The sequence below is a fragment of the Canis lupus genome, chromosome 10 (assembly GCF_003254725.2).
Source record: "Canis lupus dingo isolate Sandy chromosome 10, ASM325472v2, whole genome shotgun sequence".
NCBI classification, from domain to species: Eukaryota; Metazoa; Chordata; class Mammalia; order Carnivora; family Canidae; genus Canis; species Canis lupus.
This window is the reverse complement of record NC_064252.1, coordinates 9072737-9097033: the sequence shown is the minus strand read 5'-3', so window position 1 is coordinate 9097033 and position 24297 is coordinate 9072737. Positions and strand designations below refer to the sequence as shown.

The 24297-nt window shown below is 47.6% G+C and overlaps 1 protein-coding gene across 18 annotated transcripts in view; it reads left to right on the top strand.

Annotated features, from left to right (window-relative positions):
• The window catches only part of GRIP1 (glutamate receptor interacting protein 1), a 661865-nt gene that overhangs the window by 635451 nt on the left and 2117 nt on the right, over positions 1-24297 (top strand). For 15 of the 18 annotated variants that reach the window (XM_049115121.1, XM_049115119.1, XM_049115116.1 and 12 more), the window contains 5 exons: positions 2581-2737; positions 3557-3668; positions 3788-3832; positions 8557-8790; positions 22642-22788. In XM_049115121.1, coding sequence (XP_048971078.1) covers positions 2581-2737; positions 3557-3668; positions 3788-3832; positions 8557-8790; positions 22642-22788 — 695 coding nt within the window. Of the gene's footprint in view, positions 1-2580; positions 2738-3556; positions 3669-3787; positions 3833-8556; positions 8791-14933; positions 15069-22641; positions 22789-24297 lie in introns of those variants that run through there. The other 3 variants (XM_025476683.3, XM_025476677.3, XM_049115122.1) reach the window with 2 other exon arrangements.

Here is a 24297-nt window from a genome sequence, read left to right as displayed (position 1 = left end):
GGCCATCCTTACACACTTGCCCAATCACCAAGAACTGCTCATGAACAACAGTTGGAAGATAAATCAAAAAGTCCAGCTGTCCAGTTTAAAACATGTTGGAATTTTCCCAGGGAAGTGACTGATCAAACGGGTTGTTTATCAGAAAAAAATACCGAGTGGAGGACACTCCATTTAGCATTGGATCTTCGGAAGGTAAAAGCTAGTTATGGCAAGGCAGGTGCAGGCTTCCCCTAACTCTGCTTGTATCACAGAAAGTGAGACTTCACTTAGGTGTGTGTGGGGGGGGGGGGGGGGGGGGGGGGAGGTCGGTTCCTCCGGTTGGGAAGGAGAAAATGGATAGCCTGTTGGAGGGAGTCAGGAGAAATGCAGTGATGTGCGGTTACTCCTGTTCAAGAAGAGACCCGTGAGTTTCTTTAATTCAACACTTTTGACAGAAAACAACACATTGATCACACAAAATTTCTTCCCAAATGGCTAGCCATACTTCTGTAGTTACCCGGGAAGAAAATGAGATATCAAACTGTAAATATTTTCTCTGTGCCAGCACTCCTAATGCTCGGAATCCTAAAACAGAAGGTTCATAGAAGGTTCTTGCAGCCATAGGCATTCCCCTGCGTTCTTGAGGTCAGGTCTTCTTTTTTCTTTTTTCTTTTTTTTTTTTTTAGAGATCAGGTCTTTTTGATTGGAGCATTATCCTGTGGACATCCTGCTTCCTCTGTGCTCTGTTAGTAAGGATGGTGTTGTAAGTTCTAACGAGGGGAGGGAAAGTGAGTGAGTGACAGTCATCTTATGTGATCCAGTCATTTCATTGTATGGGAAAATGGGGGCCGAGACCTGTTTGCTGTATTAACCATTTGGGGTTGTTTGTGGGTTTTTTTGGTTTTTGTCTAAATGGTTTTTAAACACATTGTGCAACCTGACACACACGCACGCACACGCACGTAGTAGTGGGTCACAACCCGAAATAGTGGATGGAGCCATGTATCGTGGTTACAGCACAAGCCCCCACTCTCCTATTTAAATCTCCCAAAAGAATTTTGAAAGACCGCATACCCCATTCACACATTTAAAGTTGGCATCTAACTTTTCTCTCTCCAAATTTAAACACTTGCAAAGACTATAATTTCCAGTTTCTCATTAATATGCCTTAAGTATATTTTTGTCAAAATCTGGAACCACGGATTTCGCTCAAATTTGTGAAAAATGTCCATTGTATACCCCAGTTGCCCAAAGCCATTCCTCACTGCCTCGCCTATCAAGCTAATCAGACTTGCCGTCCTGTCCTGCGGGAGAGGATGTCGGTCTTCATTTTGCAAATCAGATATACCTAACGATGTGCCCACCGACTGCGGTTTTGAAGTCTGCGTCCAGGATGCAGAGAAGCAGGTGGATGACGGAGGGAGAAAGCCTTGCCAGGAGTCTGTGCCTGCTTGAAATCAGGCGCTGCTCCCGAGAGACCTGCTCACAGGAGCAAAGCTTTCCAAGTTACCCCTTGATTTGACGACTGGAGGGTTTTGCATCCCGGGGCCAAGCTCCTTCAGAAGGTTTGAGGTGGATAAGAAATGCGTCTTTCGTTTGCAAAGTGACAGGAAGCCAACCCAAGGGGTGGGAAGGGAGAAGCAACAGGTCTCAGACCCCTGGTTCTTTATGGTGGGGTTGATTTTGGGGAGATGTGCTTAAGGAACGTGAGAGTCTTAAGAACTGAGTCTCCTAAGGTGATGACTGGACCCCCGGGAGCGTTTGCAGACACCCCTACGTCCTTGAACTGCTGTGCTAAGCCTTTACATGCTCATATGTAAAATGCAAATAATAATAGTACCTACCTTTGAAGACAGTTATGAGGAATAAATAGGTGACGCAAATAAAGCACTTAATGAAGTTCCAGGTGCATAAGTACCCGCTGTGTGATCCCTGTTGTTATTGCTGTCGCCCTTCCTATCCCACCCCTCCTCTTGCTGACACTGTCATTTCTCCGTGGAGTAAGTCATCCTCGGGCGCATCCCAATCTTTCAGAACCAAGCTCCATCCACACCCCTGCAGCCAGCAGCCACTTAGCTACTCCTTGGGCCTGGAACCCACATCTGGTGGCAAATTCCATTCTCAAAGGGAGAGACTGGGGTAAGAAGCCCTCATGCATCCTGTAGGTGGACAGAGGTTTCTGGGCAGGAAGCTCAGGCTTCTGACTTTCCAGAACTTGCTCTAGTTCGAGAGAGTTTGCATTTATCACATCAAGGGTTGGATACAGGTCTTGTGGGCACCTCCCCCTGGTCCAGCAGATTCCTTGCCCAGAGAGAGCAGGGCAAGGGCCCTAATAAAAACAGGTCCGGGACAGTGGGCTCTCCTGCTTAGGTCTAAAAGGTCTTACCTCCGGACTGTCGTTGGCATCAGTTGACATATCTTGTGTGACTGTGTTTTGAATGTAAGACTTGAGTATTATCTTGATGGCCTTTCTGATCCCAAGTTCAGTTCACGTCAGCAGCCTTGAATCAACGGATGGAAACCACAGGAAAAGACACGTTACCAAAAAGACCTCTCCAGTCCTTCTCAGAAACAGAAGGTGACACCTGATTTTTGTTCCAGGCTCTGGCTTTCAGGCCTCGGGCTACAACTTCAACACTTACGAGTGGAGGGGTCCGAAGCAGAGAGGCAGCCTGTCCCCGGTCACTAAGCCGCGAAGCCAGACTTACCCAGACGTGGGGCTGAGTAATGAAGACTGGGACCGGTCCACAGTCAGTGGGTAAGGTTTTCATCAACTGCTGCCTGGCCATCGGCCCAGATCTGGCCCTCTCTACTCCCCATGACACGAGTTGCTGGCATGACACTGGCCCCGTGGCAGGGTTCAGAGACATGGGCCACCCAGCAGGAGCCTGGGCACCACCCCACAGCAGGGCAAGAGCTGTTTCCCCTCATGAAAACCAGAGTTTTCATGTCCTCACTCTCTGACTGGTGTCCTCTCTTTTCCTTTCAAAGGTTGCATTGTGTTAACTTGTATTTTAAAAAAAGAAAAAGGATATGTCAAAGAGCCCCCCATTTTGCATTGAGATATATTTTAGCAATTTGTTCCCTAACCAAAATATTTTAAGGAAACTCATAAAAACCAATAGCCCTTACATGACCCATCCCGGAATTTATAGGGGAGACAACATTTTCTCTTGGAGGCCTGACCTGTCTTTCAGGAGGCAGAGCAGCCAAGAGGTGTTCCCACCCAGCACCGTGGTGATGCGCCCCATTCCACGGGCGCCATGGACGCCCAAGTCTAGTGAGGAAGGAGGAAGTCCTTCCCTCCACTCTTTGAAATTCTTTGCACTTCTGAAAGCATCCCCACTTGGAGGGGAAGAAAGGCCTTGGAGTTGGAAGGCCCCAGTCCTTGCACTTGGAGTTGGAAGAAAGCCAGACCCCAAAAAGAATGTCCCATTGTGTGTGTGTGTGTGTGTGTGTGTGTGTGAGAGAGAGAGAGAGAGAGAGAGAGAGAGAGAGAGAGATTGATTGATTGATTGATTGATTCTGGATCCCATCTGGCAAGTTCTCAATGCAGACTGTGCTTTTTGGACAACAGTTTTACAGGGGCTCCCGACAGTACGGAGGCCGAACAGGAGGAGAACTTCTGGTCCCAAGCGCTGGAGGACTTGGAAACCTGTGGACAGTCGGGAATTCTGAGAGAACTCGAGGTAGCCTTGGCCCTGCTGCTGACTTGTATCGTTTCTACACTCATTTTTTTTTTTTTTGGTCCTTTTGAGTTTGCACTTATCACATCAGTTCATTTAAAAGCTTTAACCCCTTTCCACAGGAGAAAGCTGACAGGCGTGTGTCTTTGAGAAACATGACTCTCTTGGTAGCTACCCTTTATGTTTATATTTTTTGCTTGTGAAGCTGCCTTCCCTGCCCCCCTTGCCTTCTGGACAGCAATTTTGATTTGATTCAGTGCAGTTGAAAGTATTTCTTTCCCCATCTCCACCCCCCACCCCGAGCTTACTGACTTGTGGCCTTTGCCATGGCTCCCTGCTAACCCTGACTGTACCTGTTTGCCACCCAGTCGCTGGGGAGGGAGCTAAAGCCTCCCGGCCGTGGCGCAGCTCATCCTCTTAGTTGCTTTAGAAAGGTTTCTTTGGCATGTTTTCATTTGTACCTGGTACAGCAGTTAATTTGATCGTGAAGCGGAACATAAGAGGAAATTTTATTTTATTTTGGTTGGGTTTGTTGCCCTCAAAGTAGACAACAACGCAGCTGGTGAAAAAAGGCCGGTCTGTGTGAAAAGCAGCCAAAATATTACACAGTACTCTGCTGTTCATTTGCAAATCCTGATTCCACATTAACTTAGTGTGGATTCTAGGAGTTGTGGCGACATGGAACATAATAGCTGGACTCCTGGTGAGTTCTTTAATCAAAGCCATGAATTTGCTGACGATATTCGCACTGTGGTCTAGGAGGTCCTGGGCTGTTTCCTTTTATGTTCTTTTAAATTTTCTGAGCTGTAAAAAAATAAAGCGGCAAAAGTCTCATTTTTTTATTTTGATGTCATATGAGGTCCCCAAGTCACCATAAGGAATGTGAATGGCATAAGTGGGTGAAATTGCGATTCTAAAACAAGTACTCATCTTTATATTATTTTGCTTCTCAATTGCATGTGTGGATATTTGGTGTGATTCTAATGTCTGTGAATCTGCAAAGAGAATTATAAAGGAAAATAATAGTGTGAACTTACAAAGACCATAGTACTACCTGGCATGAATTGAAACTTCAGAGCATGGTTAAAGGGCCTGGAGATGGATAATACTATAAAACTTAAATAAATGAGGACATTAGCAATTGGTTCCTTTTTAGGCAACTTTCAAAAAGAGTAAAATGCTTAAGTATCAGCTGGCTTATTTAAACTTTTACCACTCCCTGTGTATGCAATGATCAGCAGAAGGGGCCCAAAGTGGATAATGAGCTCAATTCACAATTCTTGAACATACTCCTGCTTTTCAAAGCATAGTTGGCTCATATGCCTTCTTCACTTTGCATTTTGATTCTTCTCCTTCAAAGAATCAGCTGTTCTTCTAATATCTTCTTTTACAGCAGGTCAAACAAGGGTAATGTAAAAAGTAACACAGTGAGGTTGGGTCTTCACCCAGAGAGTGAGTTACCTAACGAACACGACATCTATGAGCATGGAAGTCGTGTTGCGATAGCCTATAAACCTTTTCTAACATTGCTTCAGGCAGGTAGGACCCTTGAAATTATAAATCCAGAAATGGGTTGGGCTTATAAGCCAAAAGCAGATCAAAGCCCTATAACAAGGAAGAATGATTGGCAAATCTAGAAGTTAGAGTTTTATTTATACTTGTATCATAACGAGTATAATGAACTCTGATTGCTTGATTGTAAATGTTACGGTGCAAAAAAAAATATTATTAGAGCTAGTTTCTTGCACATGAAATTTACATCCAGTATTAAAAGTTATAGCATACTGTAACTATAATAAATGTAGAAGATTAGCTAAAATGAAAAATGATTACAATTGAAATGGAAGTGAAAATTATACTAGGCATTCTCCCCATTAGCTAGCAATTATTTAGGCTCAACTTTAGCCCTGAAAAATGTATAGTTTTAACAAAAGAAAAAAATTCACACTAAGATTTTAGACAAGTTACTTAATCTGTCTTATCAGATAGTTATTCTTCTGTAAAATAAGGGGATTATAATGATTAATGCTTATATGGCACTTCACACAGGCCATAGCATTTAATAATTATTCAATAGAAATTATTTTTGCCATTTTTATTAATGAACATTGCCTTAATTGGGGTTTTTTTGTTTAATATAGGAAGAACATTTAACTAAATATCAAATAGAAAACACTTGGACATATCCCTCTAAGCTTTATGTATATCAGTTATCTTACTGATAATTTGGGGGAGGGGGATTATAACTATAAATTATAAATTGTGCAAAATGGAACTAGGCAATAGAGAATCTCTAAGTAAAAGCAAATCTTAGATGATTCAAAATAATTATTTTTAAGCTTTATTTTAGATTTTATATATTATGTTTTAATTATTTTTAAGCTTTATTTTATATTTTATATATTATGTTTTAATTTTCATATTTCTCCATAGTAAGTCCATTTTTTTGTTGTTGTTGTTTAAAGCTCACTTTAAACAAAGCAGTCAAGCCATGCTTTGAAACCTTGCTTCCTGGGATCCCTGGGTGGCGCAGCGGTTTGGCACCTGCCTTTGGCCCAGGGCGCGATCCTGGAGACCTGGGATCGAATCCCATGTTGGGCTCCCAGTGCATGGAGTCTGCTTCCCCTCTGCCTGTCTCTCTCTCTCTCTCTCTCTCTCTCTCTCTCTCTCTCTCTCTCTGTGACTATCATAAATAAATTAAAAATTAAAAAAAAATAAAAGAAACCTTGCTTCCGCAGAACTCTTTCTAGATCAGTTTGGGATTTCTGTTGTGGTCAAGGCTCATCGAAGCAGATCTGTTATCTCCCTGTTGTAGAGATTAAGTATTTTATCTCCAACGTGTTTCCGACTGGTCCCATGAAAAATGAAAATAAAAAATAGATATTAACAAAGCAAATAACTTGTCTTAGTAGGTAAAACCAGTAGATGGATGGTCACCACTGCAAGAACAATAATCACTGGGTGCTTGTCACTTAACAGTGGACACACAGAGAAATGCACGACACCGACAGAGCTAGTAGTCAAAAGCTTGCGATTTTAAAAATAGATGTAACTGAAAAAAAAAACATACTATGGATATTCCACATTGGTTTAAATATTAGGTTTTTTTTTTTTAATCTCCTAAAAAGTCAGTTCAAAAAAAAAAAATATCAACCGAATACTTGACTGGGAAGCAATACAGCCTGGTAGTCAAGAATAAGGGTTCTAGAATCAGAGTGCGAGGACTGCAATCCCAGACTCTTGGGCAACTTGCTCGACCTAGCCGGGCATCCTTTTCTGTGACTGAAATGGGGAGGTATGATAACTCGAATACCTATCATACAGACTTATCTTAAGTATTAAATGACAACCTACAGACACGTATGTGTGGTACTTAGCACATGTTAATGGTCAATGACCAGTAAGGTTTTTCCTACAATTAAATTTTTCTTTTTCAAAATTATCAATAACTGACGAATCTAGTCAAGATATTGATAACTGGTTTTGTTCCCTTTTCGACAGAGTTGTAGATACACGTACATGTGCGCCAATACTTGGCTTCAGTTCAAAGATCTTGTTACTGGTGTGTGTATAGCCAAACACCAGGTGGCTCTTGGAATTACAAAATCTTAGAAAGATAAATGAAAACTCTGTCACTTTGCAGGGTTCCCTCCTAATCAATAATTTTAGATGGTGCCCTTGGCTCACGTACTACCTATGTCACTTTGGGGAGGTCAACCTCTGTGTGCCTCAGTTTCTGCACCTACAAATTAGGAGTGTGTATTTCATAAAGTTGTTGTGAGGCTCAAGTGGGAGAACACAAGGACTCAACAAATGACACCCCACTGCTTTTAGCATCCTTATGAATGTGAACCATGAGATCGCAGTGTGGCCAGCAACACAGCATGTGGAGTTTGTTTTCCGTTGCCATGACATCAAGCAGATTCACCAATCCTGGTGTACCAATGTTCGACCATCCTACCGAGGAGCATGTTGCTGGCTGCAGGCTTGTTTTCAGAATTTTAGCATTCCCATGATACCATGAGAAATGAACATCCTCAACAGGACATTGGTTCCAGATGCTTTTTCAGTTTCATGTCTAAGATTCAGTCATATTTGGGATCTAACCTTGCCTTTCCCTTACATATGAACATACTTAGAAATGGAACAAGCTTCCCAGTTCACTGGTAAAATCCAATCCAAGTGTCCCAGCTTTTGAGCAAAGGGTTGAATCCAGTAGCACAATAAATGATTATTCTTGGCCTTTCTGAGGATCTCCCACGAAGGCCACTTCTAAGGAACAGTGACCTACGCCAAGTGGTGTGGAGACTTAGCTGGTCTACAGAATTCTGGGGCAGGTCAGAAGGCCAAAGGGAAGACAGTGTACCAGTGGTAGGTGGGTAGCGTTGGGTAATTGCCTTTCTATCAATAGCCCTGTTTCCGCCCCTTGTTACCTCCAGGTGGGGCTAGAGGCAGCATCGCCAAGGGAGGCCGCCTGGTTCCACTGTGAAAAGTTCTTCGTCCATTGCTGGAAGATATATTGAAGGGGCTTCATGAATCCCATCTTTAGAGCCCACTCGGTGGAAAGTTAATGCTTAGAATGTAGTTTGCAGGAAGCAAATGTTATAGCTTTTCAATTTGCCTCCAAACTGCCAGGGGTGGTATTTGATTAAATAAACTCAATGGCTTAAGTACTTAAATTGGATTTGAGATGTGCATTATAAATGCCACTTGCGAAGCATGTTCCCAGACTTTCATAGTTCAATTAGTATGTCCATTCTCCAGCCTTTGGTTGTGCCCCGAAGAGACTGTATTTTGACTGGGCAGAAGGAAAAATGTGCTTAATGTTGAGCGACCGAACCCTTTCCTTAGTCCAGGGCTTAACTGTTTCTGAAAATTGTCAATGCCACAGGCGACAATCATGTCGGGGAGCACGATGAGTTTGAATCATGAGGCCCCAACACCTCGCAGTCAGCTGGGGCGACAGGCCAGCTTCCAGGAACGGAGCAGCTCGCGGCCACATTACAGCCAAACAACTCGGAGCAACACCCTGCCCTCAGATGTGGGCAGAAAGTCTGTCACCCTGAGAAAAATGAAACAAGAAATCAAGGAGATCATGTCCCCAACTCCCGTGGAGCTGCACAAGGTCAGGATGCTTTCTTCTCTTTCCTCTGTCACCCTTAGTAGCCACTCTGCTTAGCGTGAGCACTGCGGTAATGACACACAGTGCCCGGCGTGGTAATGACACGCTCCTGCGGGCTCAGCCGGCGACAGAAGCCAGCGGCCAAAGGCAGATCGTCAGGGACTCTGTGCTCAGATTGTGACCTTTGGGTTATCCTATAAAATGGGGGAAATTCGCTTTGGAGCAGTGAATTTACTAAAAACCTATTTGTGGCCAAAATCTTCGCACAAAGGCTGGAGGCTCCAGAGTCCCATGAAGTTTAGATGAATTGGTCTGTCATTCTTTGGAAGTGGGACAAGGATTTTCTGATTGTCATACGCTTGTAGCTTCGTTGAAAATGAGCTTCAGGCATAATGTTGGAATGCTTGATCTTTAATGGCAGGCTTAGCAGACGGTTATGTTATGCAGAAGATGTGATGTGGATGTCTCGGGTCAGGACAGGGCACGTCCTGGTGTGTCCCATCTCGGCCTGTGTTGGTTGCCTCACTTGACTTTATGGAAGAAAGTCCCCTGTGGCACACAGAGCTGAATTTGGGTTGCTGGCCAAGTTTCAACAAGGCATGTACAAGTGACAGTGTTTGCAGAAGCCCGGGGCAAGGAGAGCAGTGATAAGGAGGTGCCTCTGATTTTCTTTCATGGAACTAATGCTTTATTTTTAGTTAATACATAAAGATGCATAGACAGTAATGATCTCACCTTTCTTGAGATCTTTGGTCTTGAGAACCAAGACCCTCTCTGGAGTTAATGACCTATTTGCTAGAAATTAGTTATTTGTCTTACCCAGAAAAGCAAGTAGATGTTGGATTGAGAGGAGGAAACAAGCCCTACACCCCCTTTTTTCCTCTGAAGACTTCAATTTCCCTAAGCACCTGTATAAAAGATATTTTATAATTTTTTGCGGCTATTGGCTTTGCCAGCTGACAAAGGATGTGGTCAAAGAAAGACCAGAATGGGAGGTTGAGTTCTAAACCTTGTGTCTCCATCCTGGGTTAATTCTTACCACTCACTCACCCACTCATGTGGTACATGTGCCAGTGTGTTGTGAACCCCCACGGGGCACGTAGTCTCGTGGTGAGCTAGGGTGGGAAAGCGTGGGAAGATGGGGAGGAGGGTACAGTGAGAGAGGCAGGACGGGGCTGCCTCGGGGTGGGGGGACAGAGGGTGGACCCTCACCCTCTACAGAGGAGATGGGCAAGGCTTCTTAGGAGCCGGTGTGGGCTCTGCAGGAAAGTGGGGGACAGGAGGGCATTCCAAGTGCAGCAGGAAGCTTGTGCAAAGGAATGTCGGGGATGGTGGCACGTTGGGGAATGCCAATATCCCAAAGTGAGCAAAACCTGCAATTGGAGCCTGTGCGTTAGGAGGAATCACAATAAAGAAGTGTCTGGTGTTGGAGGGTGGGGACGCAGGGAGTCCGCTTGTTCATCCAGCTTCCCTGAATTGGGGCATCTGTTTGGTACTGCCTGTCAAAGGCCCTAAATGCCAATTGGCAAACCCCATGAGGAGGCTGTAAGGTCCCCTCTGGTGGTTACGTAGGGGAAGCTGTGGGGTCCGTGCCAATCGAGCTGTACCAGGAGCATGTGAGCCTCACCTGACTCCCTCAGGTGTCTGAGAATACTGGCCGCCCCTCTTCTCAAACATTCTCCTGCCCAGGCCAAGAAGAGCACGCTTCCTAACCCACCCTCCTTCAGCCCCTAAGGGAAAGGACACCAGCATGTATTGAGTTCCTATTCTGTACGCTTTATATTTTTCGCCCTTACAATAATAGCCCTTCTTAGCAGATATTTATTACCCCCATCCACGGGATAGGGAAATAGCAGGTATAAAACAGAGTCATTTTTCCTTGGAGAGCGAGGCACTTGCCTCAGAGGAAGATTATTGATAGGCCACGGGTACAAAGGCCTGTCGGCCCATCCCCGCTGCACTGCAAGCATTTAGCAAAGATAATGATGAGGAATTTGCTGTGCAGGTTGTTATCACTGAGGGAAAGAAAGAGAAGAAAGGAAAGGAAGGGAAGGGGAGGGGAGGGGAGGGGAGGGGAGGGGAGGGGAGGGGAGGGGAGGGGAGGGGAGGGGAGGGAAAGAAATCCATCTTCTTTCTTAAAGAGGCAAACTGTACCTGCCAGCACCATGAGTGGCAGCGTGGCAGTGGGGCCACAGGGTCCCCCACACGGAGGGGCCACTTGGACCTAATCAGCGGGATGCTGCTTTTTGCTTTCGCTCCAGGCATTTCCCCTCAGCGGCGGCAATGGGGGCATCTCCCACGAAGCTTCACTTTCCTTCTGAGTCGGTCCCAAATGAGGGAGAACGCTCAAAAGTAGGTGGTGGTGTGCTGGGCGTCTTAGGGCACACACAGAAAGGATCTAGCTAAGGGGGAAAGGTAGCCAGGGAGTGTGCAGCCTGACAACCCGGAATCCTGGGCGTGCTGCATGGCCTGGTGTATGGCCTGGTGTAGGCCACATCCCAGCTCTCTTTTCCTTTCGAGAGCGAGTTCAGGTATTCTATTGGGCCACCCACATGTTGGTTGTTCAGTGCATGGTGTGCACAACAACACAGTCCCTCGGACTCGAGGTCATGCTGGCAAGGCCCGTGGGCATCTCTTGACCCCTGCAAGGTTGCCTGACACCATGAGGAAAAAGCACAGTGACTTGTTGGTGGGATTGAGTTATCCTCCCAGCGGGGTGCCACTAGCCTATCGTGGTTTTTAGCCTAATTTTTCTTTTGTAAAAATGAGGAAAAGGCACTGTTGTGGGTGGTGGCGTGGAGAAGGGCCAGGGCATCAGAAAAACATTCCTTGTTCAAGTTGGAGATAATCCCAAGCTGGACGCACAGCTTGACAAGTGGGATGCAGGCTGGCGTGCAGCCCCCTGTGCCCCGCTGGTGGGCTCCTCCGAGTGGACCTGGTGGAGGAAGTCCCAAGGGGCTGCAATGACCAGAGCAGAGAGGCCGGAGGAGGTGAGTGGCACTCCAGGCTTGGTGTCGTTTCCCATTGCCATTTGCTCCTTGGAGAGATCTGTCGCCTGGAGGACAGGTCGCAGATCTGCTCCTGTCCAAGCCAGTGCCCATAGACTCATTCCGGGTTCAGGAGCAGCTGGATCAAGGGGGTGTGAACCAATGGGCAAGTAGCCGTTCTCACTGCTGGGGCGAGAAAACAAGCAAATACAGCTCCATCTCCGGGTGACAGGTGGCTGACATCACCTTCCAACGTGAAGAACACAGGGTAGGCCAGGTTCTTGCAGGTTCTTGGGTCTCAGCTTCTTTCCATTGGTTGCCCAGTGACTTTCCACCCAGTCGTCCTTGCCCTTCCTTCTTTTCCCTCAGACCTGCAGACAGTCCCAAGCTCGGGTCAGGGACTACACGGTTTTCTTTCATTTCACATCATCTGCTGCGTCTGAGGCTCTTCCCTCTGGGCAAGCCTTCCTTTAAGTTGTGTACGTTCAGTCCTGAACCCCCAGAGCTAGTCGTCCTGTCCTGCATGACACTTGGACCTAACATAGACCCGCAGGCCCACTCCCTTTTCTGGCTGTGTGGATGGAGGAGGAAGTTAGAGCTGGGGAGATGGCTGGATATTTAGCAGGGTGTGAGGGGACGGTGCGGGGGAGTGTCACAGGGACGTGACACTCAAGTCCCCTGAGGCCACTGCCTCTCCGACTGAGACTATCCGAAACACAACCTTGCGACTCAGGACATGCAAACATCCACGCTCACGTGTGACCGAATACAAAACCTGACTGCACCGTTCGTGCTAACATTTCCTATTTTTTGTCTTTTTTTCAAATACCATCGTAGTAAGCTGATTTCAAAATGTATTAATGGGTGTCGACCAAACATTCGCAGACTCCTGCCTTAGACAGTAGTTTGGCATAAAAACCTCTGATGATCCCTTCCACGCTTATTAAAATTCAGTTTCCTGAACCCCACGCAGACTGGCCTGGTCAGCATTTTCTGGGGGTGCAGGCCAAGAAGCTACATTTTAGCAACCCCTTCGGGGGATTGTCTTGCACCCTAAAGACTGTGGATCGCTCCTTGAGGTCTTGCTAATGGAGGTGATGATTCCGTTTCAGCGAAATCATTGGCAAGAGCTGGGTTGGCAGGGGAAGAAAGGAAATGAGGTTGCGTCTTCGGCCCTGCAGCTCCTGGGTTTTATCTTTAAAATGAATTCTGGTTTGTACTATAGCTTATCACAGATTCTTTCTCTTTACAGATAAGGAGCCTGTGATCTTAGCTACAGCTCATTGATAACCCTACTTTCCCTTCTGATGCTTAAATATCCTTTATGGCCACTTAATCTATTTCTGAGATGAAGGCTAGCTTCCCTTCTTTGCATACTTTAAAGCAAAAAAGATTTTTTTTTCCCTGTAGAGTAGAAAGTTGCCCCACATTCAGAACATTCGGACTTTTTTTTTTTCTAGTCATATTGACATTTCCCTTGGCCCTGCCATATGTGGTTTTAAGTAAAATTATATTCCTTAACTGTATGCAGCTATTGGTATTTACCATCATACAAAAAGGTCTTAAAAAATCCTTTTTCAGCAACCAACTTTTATTTAGGGGTGCAGGTGACACGACCCTGGAACATTTGAGTTGTCTGCTAGGACCCCGGTGATTTCTTACAGCTGCTTTGGCTACCAGCACTTTTTCCCCAGCCAAGTTGACTTTGCATTTCCAATGTATCTGGATGTTTAGAGAGGGGAGCTTTGTTTTTCCCAAGAGGACACAGTTGCTTTTGTCCTTGTAAGAGGTGTCACTGGCAGTGCCTCATGGCAGTCTCTCCTGCAATAGTCTCCCCGAGTCAGGCGTCAAGAAGAGAGGCTCAGCCCTAGGAGGAAATAGGAACTGGAAAAATGTATCTTATTCAGACACATGCCTCCTTCTTCGCCAGATATTTGGAGTCAGTGCTCGAGATGAAACGAGTCCCCATGGCCTGCCTCGACCTATTCTCCAAATAGCTCCTATAGATTTGTCTTACGAGAAGCTAAAAATGACAAACTGAATATATGCACCTTCTGCTTTTGCCTACCCCTCTTTGCTAGCTCCAGTTCCTCTTCCTCGAGGCGGGGGTAGTGAGGGGATAAATCAGAAAGAGCACAGACTTTGTCATCAGGCCCCACCGAGGTTTGGTCACAGTCTGACAGGCATTAGCCATGTCACTTCTCAGAACCTTGCTTTTGTCCTTTAGCAAAGGTGGGGGCAGGATCCTGCTCAGCAGGGGAGACTTCACAAGTAGCATTTCCCCCCCTGGGGAAGTCGCCTCAGCCATGCAGTGTTGGAAGCCCAGAAAATTCGGTCTCCACGGCCTCCCAGCCTGAAAAGCAGACTCAGCCTTGGGGCCCTCGAGATGGGGACGTCAAGCAGGATGGGCATCTGTTTGCAAAGACCAATGGATGCGTGTCCAGTTACTAGTCGCTACCATAGCCTGGCAAGCAGATCCTCTCCCTGTGAAACCTGGGCCAGTGATAATCGGAAGGTTGTTGGGGGACATGGGATTGCAGAATAAGGGCTGGAGGGTGCGTTGTAGGATTGATTGATTGATTGATTGATTGATTGATTGATTGATTTTTTGCATTGTAGGTTTTAAATGAGTCATGACATTCAGCCCTGACAGTCCCCAAAATGGATCATTCCCTCAGCTTCCTTGGTCTATGATTCTGTTAAAACATACTTTTTAAAATGTAAAAGATATAATTCTTTTCTTTTAAAGATTTATTTATTGGGACCCCTGAGTGGCTCAGTGGTTGAGCATCTGTCTTTGTCTCAGATCCTGGGATCGAGTCCCGCATCAGGCCCCCCCGGAGGGAGCCTGCTTCTCCCTCTGCCTGTGTCTCTGCCTCTCTCTCTGTGTCTCTCAGGAATGAATGAAAGCTTTTAAAAAATTAAAGTTAAAAAAATAAAGATTTATCTATGTATTAGGGGGAGGAGCAGAGGGAGAGAATCTTAAGCAGAGTCCCTGCTGAGTGTGGGGCCCATCCATCCCAGCACCCTGCGATCATGACCTGAGCCAAAATCAAGAGTCAGTGGCTTAACCATTTGAGCCGTCCAGACGCCCCGATATAATTCTTATAAAAATGATTGCCTGGTGTCAAAAATTTTTGTTTGTTTCACTCTTTACAGGAAATGACAGTGGGATGACAAAGCCTGTTCAAAAGGGGATGAAGAAACTTTCTATATGTCTCAGTCAGTGAGGGGGGATAAAAAGCAAGAATGCAAGAATAAGATTTCCAAGTTAGGATTAAAGCTGCCCAATGACTTACAGGGAAATAAAAACAAAGCCTTTGAGGTCATCTTTTCACTTGCAGCTGCACCTCTACCTTCCAGCAAGCTTCCCGTCCACTTTGTAGGGCCTGAGCTCCGAGCACTAGAAATGCCCCAACAAAGCTGCAGTCCCCCAGATTCAGATGACCCACAGGCCATGTCAGTGCTCCCGTGTGCCTTACTTCTTAGTCTTTGATCTTCAGGTCACCTCAGGTCTTTGATCTTCATCTTGTCCCTTGGTCAACGGTCCCCCATCACACCTCTTCAGAAGTGTTAATAGCCTCCCTTAAGTCTAGCTCTGGCCGGGGAATCATTCATCTCTTCCTGTTTATGTCTCTCTGTTGTGATCAAGTATGTTCATTTATAGGTCATGGGATACTGTATTATCTGTAGGATGTACACTTATAGGTGCCAGAGCTCTCTGAGGGTCACTCTGTTCCCCTAACGCCCTGGTCCTTGGAGACTAGCCTGCGGACTTCTTCCTTCACCACTGTCCTGTCATCTTACTTGTCTGGCTATAGCAAGGATTACGCTGTAATGGTCTTGCCCAGGCTAGTCTCTTTCTTTCCCTTAGATTGATGGAGAGCTGTCTCCTTGGTCTGAGAATCTTTGCAGTGTCTGACCACAGCGACACCTGGAATGAGGAAATAACACCGAGGAGACCGTTAGCGCTCTGTGTAGCAGGGGTTTGGTCAGTTGTGTGTAACTTGTCATCCTTCCTGAATGGCAGTGAGCCTGGCCCTGAACTCCCACAGGCCCAAGGGGTGAGCGGAGGGCATGCCCCCCCCCCCCCCCAGAGATGCAGGTGGACCCTGGAGCGAGGAGACCCACATAGACCTAAAGAGAATGGAGGTCAGTAGGTTGCAGAGGGAATCGGGAAGGGTCAAGAACTGGAGGAGAGCCAGGCCAGGGCAGGCTGGGAGTCTGAAAGCAGAGACGGGAGCAGAGGCAGCAGGTGCTGAGTAACGGTCAGGAGGTTCTCAGTAACCGCTGGAGGGCGGTCCTGAGAAAAACCCTGGAGCAGAGACTCTGCCGACTGGCTGACTTGGTGGTGGCCGCGGCAAGAGCAAAGGGACAGTGGCAGGGTTGCCGAGTGAACCGGGGAGAGGGACTCTGGGCCCGGGGGCCTCAACTCAGTTCAACCCACAGATGTTGCCAAAGGTCCTTGGTCTCCTTACAAGGAAGAATTCAAGGACAGACACACAACACAGTGGGCAAGTGACGCAAGCATTAGGGTTTATTAAAGTAAACTCTGGAGACGTGAGATTGGGCAAGCTCGAGAGAGAGCTGCGTGCCCTAGGGTGTGGGTTTCTATCTTTGATTGACTGTTGTGAACAAGGGGGAGGAAGCTTCATTACTTGGGGTGGAGACGCAGGGTTTCGTGCTCCTTCCTTCGTTGCTTGGTCAGGGATTTCCTGTCACGGCACCCGCCGTCTTGGGCCTGTCCGGTTCAATCTGGCCTCTGGTGGCGCGCTGCCAAGACGGGCTCTGACGTCCCTGAGAGCTGGCCGTGACTCTCTCCTTGCTGGCCTCCCGGCATCCGTTGGGGCCTAGCCACCTGCCTATTCTGACAGCCCAGCCGGCAACCACCCGGTGACCGAGGGGCCCGTGCCTGGGGTTGATCTCCGGGAGGATTGGGAGGCTGATCTAGCTCCTTCTCTTTGACGTGACGTGAAATGAGAGAGTGAGGCTGCTCTGGCGTGAATCGGGAGAGCAGCACCTAAACCCACCGCAGGTCTGTACAGCTCAGCTCCCCCAGGGCCAAGTCGGCCCCGACTCGCTCCTACTTAGAGCCAGAGTCCAAGAGAATTCGGGGGACTCTCTCCTTGTTGAGCCCCTACTTTGCGAGCCCACGGTGCCACACGCTTGCCAGGAAGCAGCAGGAGGCAGAGCTTGAAGCAGCTGTTCCTTTCCCTCCGCCAAGGAGGCTCCCCAGACAGGAGGGCAGCAGCTGCCTTTTCTGACCCAGTTTGTCTTGAAGCCTAGTTTGAATGGCGCGAACTGAAATCACTCCCTCTTGGCCTGGAAGATGCATTTGGGAAGGCGAGACCTTTATTTTTTTCCTTCCAGCCCCAGAAGGAGTATAGGATTGTCCTCAGAACCAACGTTTCTTGAATTATCAGGTTGAAAGGAAAAGAGCGACTCTGGTGGTGTCTGTAAGAATAAATCCAAGTGCCTGGTGATTTACGGGAAAAGTACTACCATCTCTGAGAAATAGAGGTGTTGGTTTGGCCCCTAAAACCATCAGGCAAGGGGCTGAATGATAGGAACGCTGCCAGGGCTTAGAAGCTGCTGCTGGGAGAGCCGTCACTTGCCATGATCTGCCCAAGATGGTAGACACAATGGCCTTTAAAATCCAAGTGGGGGGGGGGTGTCCCTGGGTGGCTCAGCGGTTTAGCACCTGCCTTCGGCCTAGGGTGCAATCCTGGAGTCCCAGGATCGAGTCCCGTATCGGGCTCCCTGCATGGACCTTGCTTCTCCCTCTGCCTGTCTCTCTCTCTCTCTCTCTCTCTCTCTGTCTCTGTCTCTCATGAATAAATAAATATAATCTTAAAAAAAAAAAATCCAAGTGGGGAGAACTGCCTCGGCTGCCTAAAAATATTCATGTGTCAAAACTGAAAACAGAAATATTAGGTTTCTCAGCTTTGCCTTGAGGACATTGTTCAGACACGTGAACAGACTTGCCCAGAAATAGAAGACAAGGCTCGACTTGAATTGTGGTGAACTCTTCTGCCTCCTGGTAAAGCTTCTGTTCCCGGGAGGGTTAGAAGCAACTGCAGCATGTGCTGGCGAAGAGTTAAAATTGAACCGAGCTTTGTAGAACTGTATTCTTGCCCGGAGTCGTGCTTCACGAGGCTCATTGGCCCTTTTAGGACAGAAAAAATCTAGCCTTCTGTTCATAGTCCGGGTTCTCAGGCTGCGGCCTTTGGTGAGCACAGAAGAGAGACCCCCACAAGCGAAATCTTGATTCACATGAGCCAGAGTGCAACACAAAGAGCTCTGGGAGCAGGAGTTTATGCAGATGTTCATGGAAAGCCACAGAGGGGCTCAGATCAGAAGAAATACAGCAGACATGATAAATTAGTCATCTTTAGCTTGTTGGGCAGTTGGAAATGGATAAAGGCTGCCTGACCAGCTAGGAGATTATATGTCCAGGAAAAAAAAAAAAAATCATGATTTAGTGGAAAGAACACAGTAAATGAGGTCAGCTACTCAAGTACTGCATCCTAGAGCCTGTACATTCAAACTAGACAAATATGTCCATCGACTTCTTTAAGAGTCACTGTTCTCATTAGCAAGAAGGGAATAATTCTTCTGCGCAGAGTTGCCTGGAGTTCAAAAGCAATCATATGTAGGAAAGTGCCTGGGTAAGGAATTAATCGGTGGACCCCCCCCCAAAAAAAAAAGTGACTTAAACCTTGGAAACCTGAAATTCTTTTTGGACAGGAAATAAATCAGAGGTAACGACCCCCAATCTCCATGCAAGCAGGAGGGCGACAGCGACATGGCACGATTTATTGTTGCTGCTTTGAGAGCAGCCAGCTGTACTCCCCATTTTTGTGAATTATTGATTCCTGGAATCTTATCTTTTGTGTCACTACTAAATAATTTCTTCTTGGTTATTGGCTACCTCCAGGAGAACCACAGAGTTGGCTATAAAAAATCCTGTTTCCTCTAACCTTATAACTATGTTCTCTTTCCAGAGAAACAGATTCATTTCCAATTTAAACCATTGATTAGCCTCTCCTCTTGAAGAGTTTGCCATCCAAGCCTCTTGGCCAGCAACTCTGACCTTAAATGAGCTAATCTGTTAACCGGCTCTGGTTGATGTCCAACTCGAATATTTTGGTTAATGTATTACCACTGACTGATGTTGACGTTGTTTGAGGCCCCTCCTGGGTTCTGGCCATGGAGCTGACATCCAGGAATCACAGGCCCAGTGAGCAATGAAGAACTTCGCTATTATTCTAGGCCCACACCAAATGTTCCCCCAGTGCAAGGATACTGGTTCACCGTGTTCGAAAACCTATCTCAGATCTAAGAATGAAATGGGCAGACTCGTAATGCCTATTGCAAGCACAGACATTCACATTCAGGGACACCTAAAGAGGGTGGCTGGCTCGGCAGAGCAGATGCCCATCCACTTACCCTTCCAGCCCTTAGCACAGGGTCCCTAGGACCTTCCCCCGTACCCGGCTGCGAGTGGAACAGAGCAAACCACAAGGCACCAGCCTCTAGGAGTAGTGGTGATGGCCCCTGCCCCAGGTGTGCTACTTGTCACACGGTGAGAACATGGCTCCAAGCAAAGACGCCAAGGGGGCAGAAGGACAAGAAATCCCACAGTCAAGGCCCAGACAAAGCCAAAGAGGGGCGCAGAAGCAGGAAACTTGAGCAAAGAGATTTCATCTACTAATATAGAGGGCCCAAAAATGACAGGCCCTCACCAGTCCTGTTAGCCATTTGCTTCCTCCCCTTCCTCCTCCACCCTTCTTCTCCAGCTTGGCCTATTCCTCTTCTTCCTTCCTTTGAGAAAGGAGCATGACGATGGGAAGAGAGGAACTAGAATACAACCTAAAAGATGTTTCCTCCAACGAAGGCCCCTTGGAGAATGGCTGCTTCCAAACTGGGAGCAGGAAATATTCATGATGAGTCAGGATATCTTGGAGCCGGAAAGCAAAGACACTAGCAAAACAAATGAGTCCTCTCAAAAAGGTCATGGAAGTTCACATAGAAGACTCCCCTTGGCCAAAGATGAGGAAATTGGAGCACCCGAAAGAACAATGATGCAATTACTTGAAATGCAACATCTGTATGTAAACCCAGGTGTTCATAGTGATGCTTTACAAAACTCATCCCCCCTCCCAACAAAAATGTGTTTGGGCCGCCATTGGAAGTCTTTAGTGCAGTAATTCCCTTTACTGGAAATGCAAAGAAAGAATTAGCATTCATTGTGCCTTTCTGGTACAACTTGCCCATCAAGGTAGCCCAATGGCACTATTTGAAGAAAGAAAAGGCCTTCTTTATGAAAGAGTCGTAGCTAGCAAACATGGAAGATATTACAGGATTGGAAAAAGACCATCACTCTGCCGTCCTGATGAAATTATTCAGACATTGATCATCAGTGGTCAAAAACATTTAGGTGAGAGGTTGAGGGGGAGCCTTACAATGAAGGAATTAAGCTGTCCTCCCCTGGACCCACCCAAAGGGGGGCAACCAGACATCAAAGGATGTGACATTGTAGGAAGCCCCTGAGATCTATTCTCACCCCTCCTCACAAAGCTGACTCTGACTCCAGTCAAGGATGCAGAGGGAACTTCCCCTGGGAGGGAAATGAAGGCCAGAAGAAGACATGGGTACAGTTCCCATAATGAGCCAGCAGCCTGGGGCCATGCTCTAGACAAGAGGACCTCACACTGCTGACCTTGAGATCCTGATTTGGGAAAAAAAAAAAAAAAAAAAAACTGTAGAAACCAGTGTTGAGACACCCAGGGAAATTGTGTTCTGGACGAGGTGTTGGAGGATATCAGGGAATAAGGTGAGTTGGTGAATGAATTAGTGACACCCAGGTTAGGTGAAAAACGCGATCTTTTTTTTTTTTTTTTTTTTTTTTTTTAGAGATTTATCCTGAGGTATGTAAGCGTGAAATGACGTAGAGACTGGCATCCGCCTTAAAATAATAACCCAAAGAAGAAAAAAGAAGGGTGGATGAAGGATGTGGTATAAGGTCTTGATGGTTGTTAGATGTGAGCGATGAGTAACGAGGATTCGTTCTTCTAGCCTATTCTTAAATATGTTTGGATTTTTTTTTTCATCAAAATACAGCTCTCTCTGAAATTCTGGCCCCTGGGACCCCTGGGGGGCTCAGCGGTTGAGCACCTGCCTTTGGCTCAGGTCATGGGGGATCGAGTCCCACATCGGGCTCCCCGCAGGGAGCCTGCTTCTCCCTCCGCCTGTGTCTCTGCCTCTCTCTGCGTCTCTCATGAATAAATAAATAAGATCTTTAAAAAAAAAAATCTGGCCCCTCTCCTCCTAGTGCACTTGTAGGAAAGAGGCAGGTGGTGGTAGGATGTTCATATGTCTTAATTCATAGGATCTAAGATGCCATGGATGACAAAATGCACCTGATTTCAAAGATTTTAAAATGTGAAAAATAAAGCATATCTTAGAACCCATGAAACAAGGCATTTTGACTGGCAGAAGCATGTACCAGTTAAATGTTTCATGTCTGGAATCAGGGCCTCACTACTCGTTACCTTGGTGACCTTGGGGGAATTACTTAACCTCTATAAAATTGAATTTCCTCACCTCTAATATGGCAATAACCACGAGGGCTGCCTGGTGAATTGTATAGACTCGGCCAGCTTGATATTTGAGCTCTCTGCCTAGTAAAATAAAAAAACCACAAACACCACTTTTTGTAGTTCCTTCAATAGTCCCTACTTCTCTGAAATAAAATAACTGGGCATAAAAAAAATAGACCTGTCTTATCTTTACCTTTTGCCCTGCATAGCCCTGACATTTTTACTATTTTACAAGAACAGATTCGTGCACTGCTTGTCTCAAAGTAAGATCTAATACAAATAAAAATAAAGTGTTTAAAAAACACACAGAGTAAAACAATAAGCCCAGATCACTGAAGAGTGCATCAGTTTGTACAGAGGGCGTCGGGCAAAATTTAGTAATATCAGCAGCCAGCTTAGAATGTGGTAGGGACTGGGTGCCCGGCTGGTGAATGGATGAACCACTAGATGACTGCCTGGACCTCAGGCTAACTATTGCAAGTAGTCATATTGGAGGCATGAGGATGGGGTGGGGGTGAGCATGAGCACTGGGGTGGGGGTTGAGCATGAGTTGGGGTGGGGGTGAGCCTGAGCACTGGGGTGGGGGTGAGCGTGAGCGCTGGGGTGGGGGTGAGCATGGGCGTGAGCTGGCAGGTGGCCCGCTGCTGAGAAGGGTCAATGTCTTGAGTCGCTGAATCAAAGCGGCTGCTATCAGCGCCAGCCCCCAGAGCGCAGTACCGCTCACACGAACACCTTCAGGTCTTTTAACTCGTGTTGCTGTCAGTATGGACATGCCCACTGGGCTGTAGCAGAGCAGTGGACTCCAGGCTGGCACTTGCTCAGAGGAAGACGGCGTGCTGAGCGCCGCTCCGGCCCGGCAGTAGGCACGTGGGCAGGCAGCGAGCCTGGCTCCGTCCTGATCCAGGGGCCGCTGCCGCCGCTCCCCAGGCCCACGCACCTGCGCTTGCCCCCAGCAAACAGAGACACCCACCTGCGGGGGACAGAGCCACACCTGCGTCCACCTGACGAAGGGGACCAGGAGCCGCAGCAAGAAAGGCCCGGGCCCTCCAGCCCTTTGCCTCCTTCCTTTTCCGTTCTGCGTGGCCCTTTACACGTTGCACGGATGTTCTCGGGGAGGGGGAAAAGTGCAGGGGTGTGGGGAGCTGCCTAACAAGACCCGGAGCGGTACGGAGTCAGTGAGTGTGAAAAGATCGCTGGACAAGAAGTCTCGCCAACAACAGCCTGCAGCCACGCTGAACGCCCCTTCCCGTTTTGTCACTTTGCAGGTCACCTTGTACAAGAGCTCTGACATGGAGGACTTTGGGTTCAGCGTAGCCGATGGCTTGCTGGAGAAAGGAGTGTATGTCAAAAATATCCGCCCGGCTGGGCCAGGAGATCTCGGTGGCTTAAAGCCCTACGATAGGCTCTTACAGGTAAGACCGCAGGTGAAGCCTTGGTTGGTGTAACTTGGCCAAGTCTTGCTTGACCGGTGCCTACCCATCTTCCTTTCGTTGCCTCGACACTCGGTTAGGGGCCCCTCCTCTATGGGGCGGACACTCCTGCCCTCGGTAGGATTCACCAGCTACTGGAATTGCCTGGTTCCCTGTACCTATTGCCCAGCAGATGATAAACTTCCTGAGAACAGGTGCCAGCACATTATTATCCCGCTTCCCCTCATAGCCGTGACGTATCTCAGGATCTCTCACCATGATCTGGAAGCAAAAAGCCAAAGCTTGTGTAGCGAGTGGAGTAGGGTGACAGGTAGGGTTTCAGGTAGCAAAGCAAACGCCTGCTTTTCCATACGGTTTTTAGGAATCGCGTTTTGTAGGAAAAAGGATGGATGTCAGTCTTGAGAGCGTGTTTAGCTGGAATGCGTCTGGAACTAGGACCCGACTTTGGAAGCGTGAGGCCGACCCAATGGGGTGGCTTTCGGACACACATTCGCCAAAGCAAGTCATCATTGGGGAATTAGGTTGTTTTAAAGTCACATTCTGGTGATCTTGGGACTCTGGGTCCCGTCCTGGTGTTCTGGGATGCTTTCCTTTTCCATAGACACGCTAATATTTGCTCAAGAACTACGGTGGCCCTTCCCAAGCTCTGCATGGGCGCCGTGCTGTGGCTGCTTCCGCAGGAGCTGAGGCTGTACCAGGTAGACTGGATTCAGGCGTGAGAGCCTTGAACGCTTGGCCAAAGCTCCTGCACATTGCTCTCCAGCGTAGGAATTTCTTACGCAGAATAATGGCGTGATTTGCAATTTAGAAAGATAGAATAATACTGGAGGTGGGTTGGAGTGGAATGAGGAAGGGGGGCTCCACACAGGGAAGGGGACCAGGTCGGTACCAGGTAGGGACGGGGAGTCCTTTCTATCCTCGGGGCATCCTGGGACAGCAGTCTGGGGCAAGTGGCAGTTTGGGTCCCTTGCTCAGAAGAGATATTGGATCCATATTGAGGAGATTCGGGATGCTGTTTTGGGTCATAGTTACCTATGGTGGGCTTATAGCGAGGGAGGGAGGACAACCAAGGCTGGAAGCCTGGGGAAAGCAAATTTCCGAGACAGGAAGAGATAAGAGGCAGGAAAGAACTGGAAGCGAATTGACATAAGAGGATCGAACAAGTTGGTGTCGGAGAGAAGAGAGCCAAGGAAGGAGAGGGTGTCTCAAGGCTGAGTGGGTGTGTCAGGTGTGACCAGTGCGACAGGCCAGAGTGGATGAGACCCGGAGACCCCACTCCAGACATCGGGTTGGACATTGGGGTCCATCATACACTCTAAGCGTGGGGTTCCAGATGTGAGAAGATTGAGAAGGGAAGGTCGCAGCGCGGGAGCAGCACGTAGCTGGTGAAGAGTAAGGAGACACGAAAGAAGACGAGCACAGGTGTCAGCTGAGGCGGGGACGGGCCCCTTTGGAGAGGCGTCACGGTCAGGGGCACAGCTTGGGGGGCAG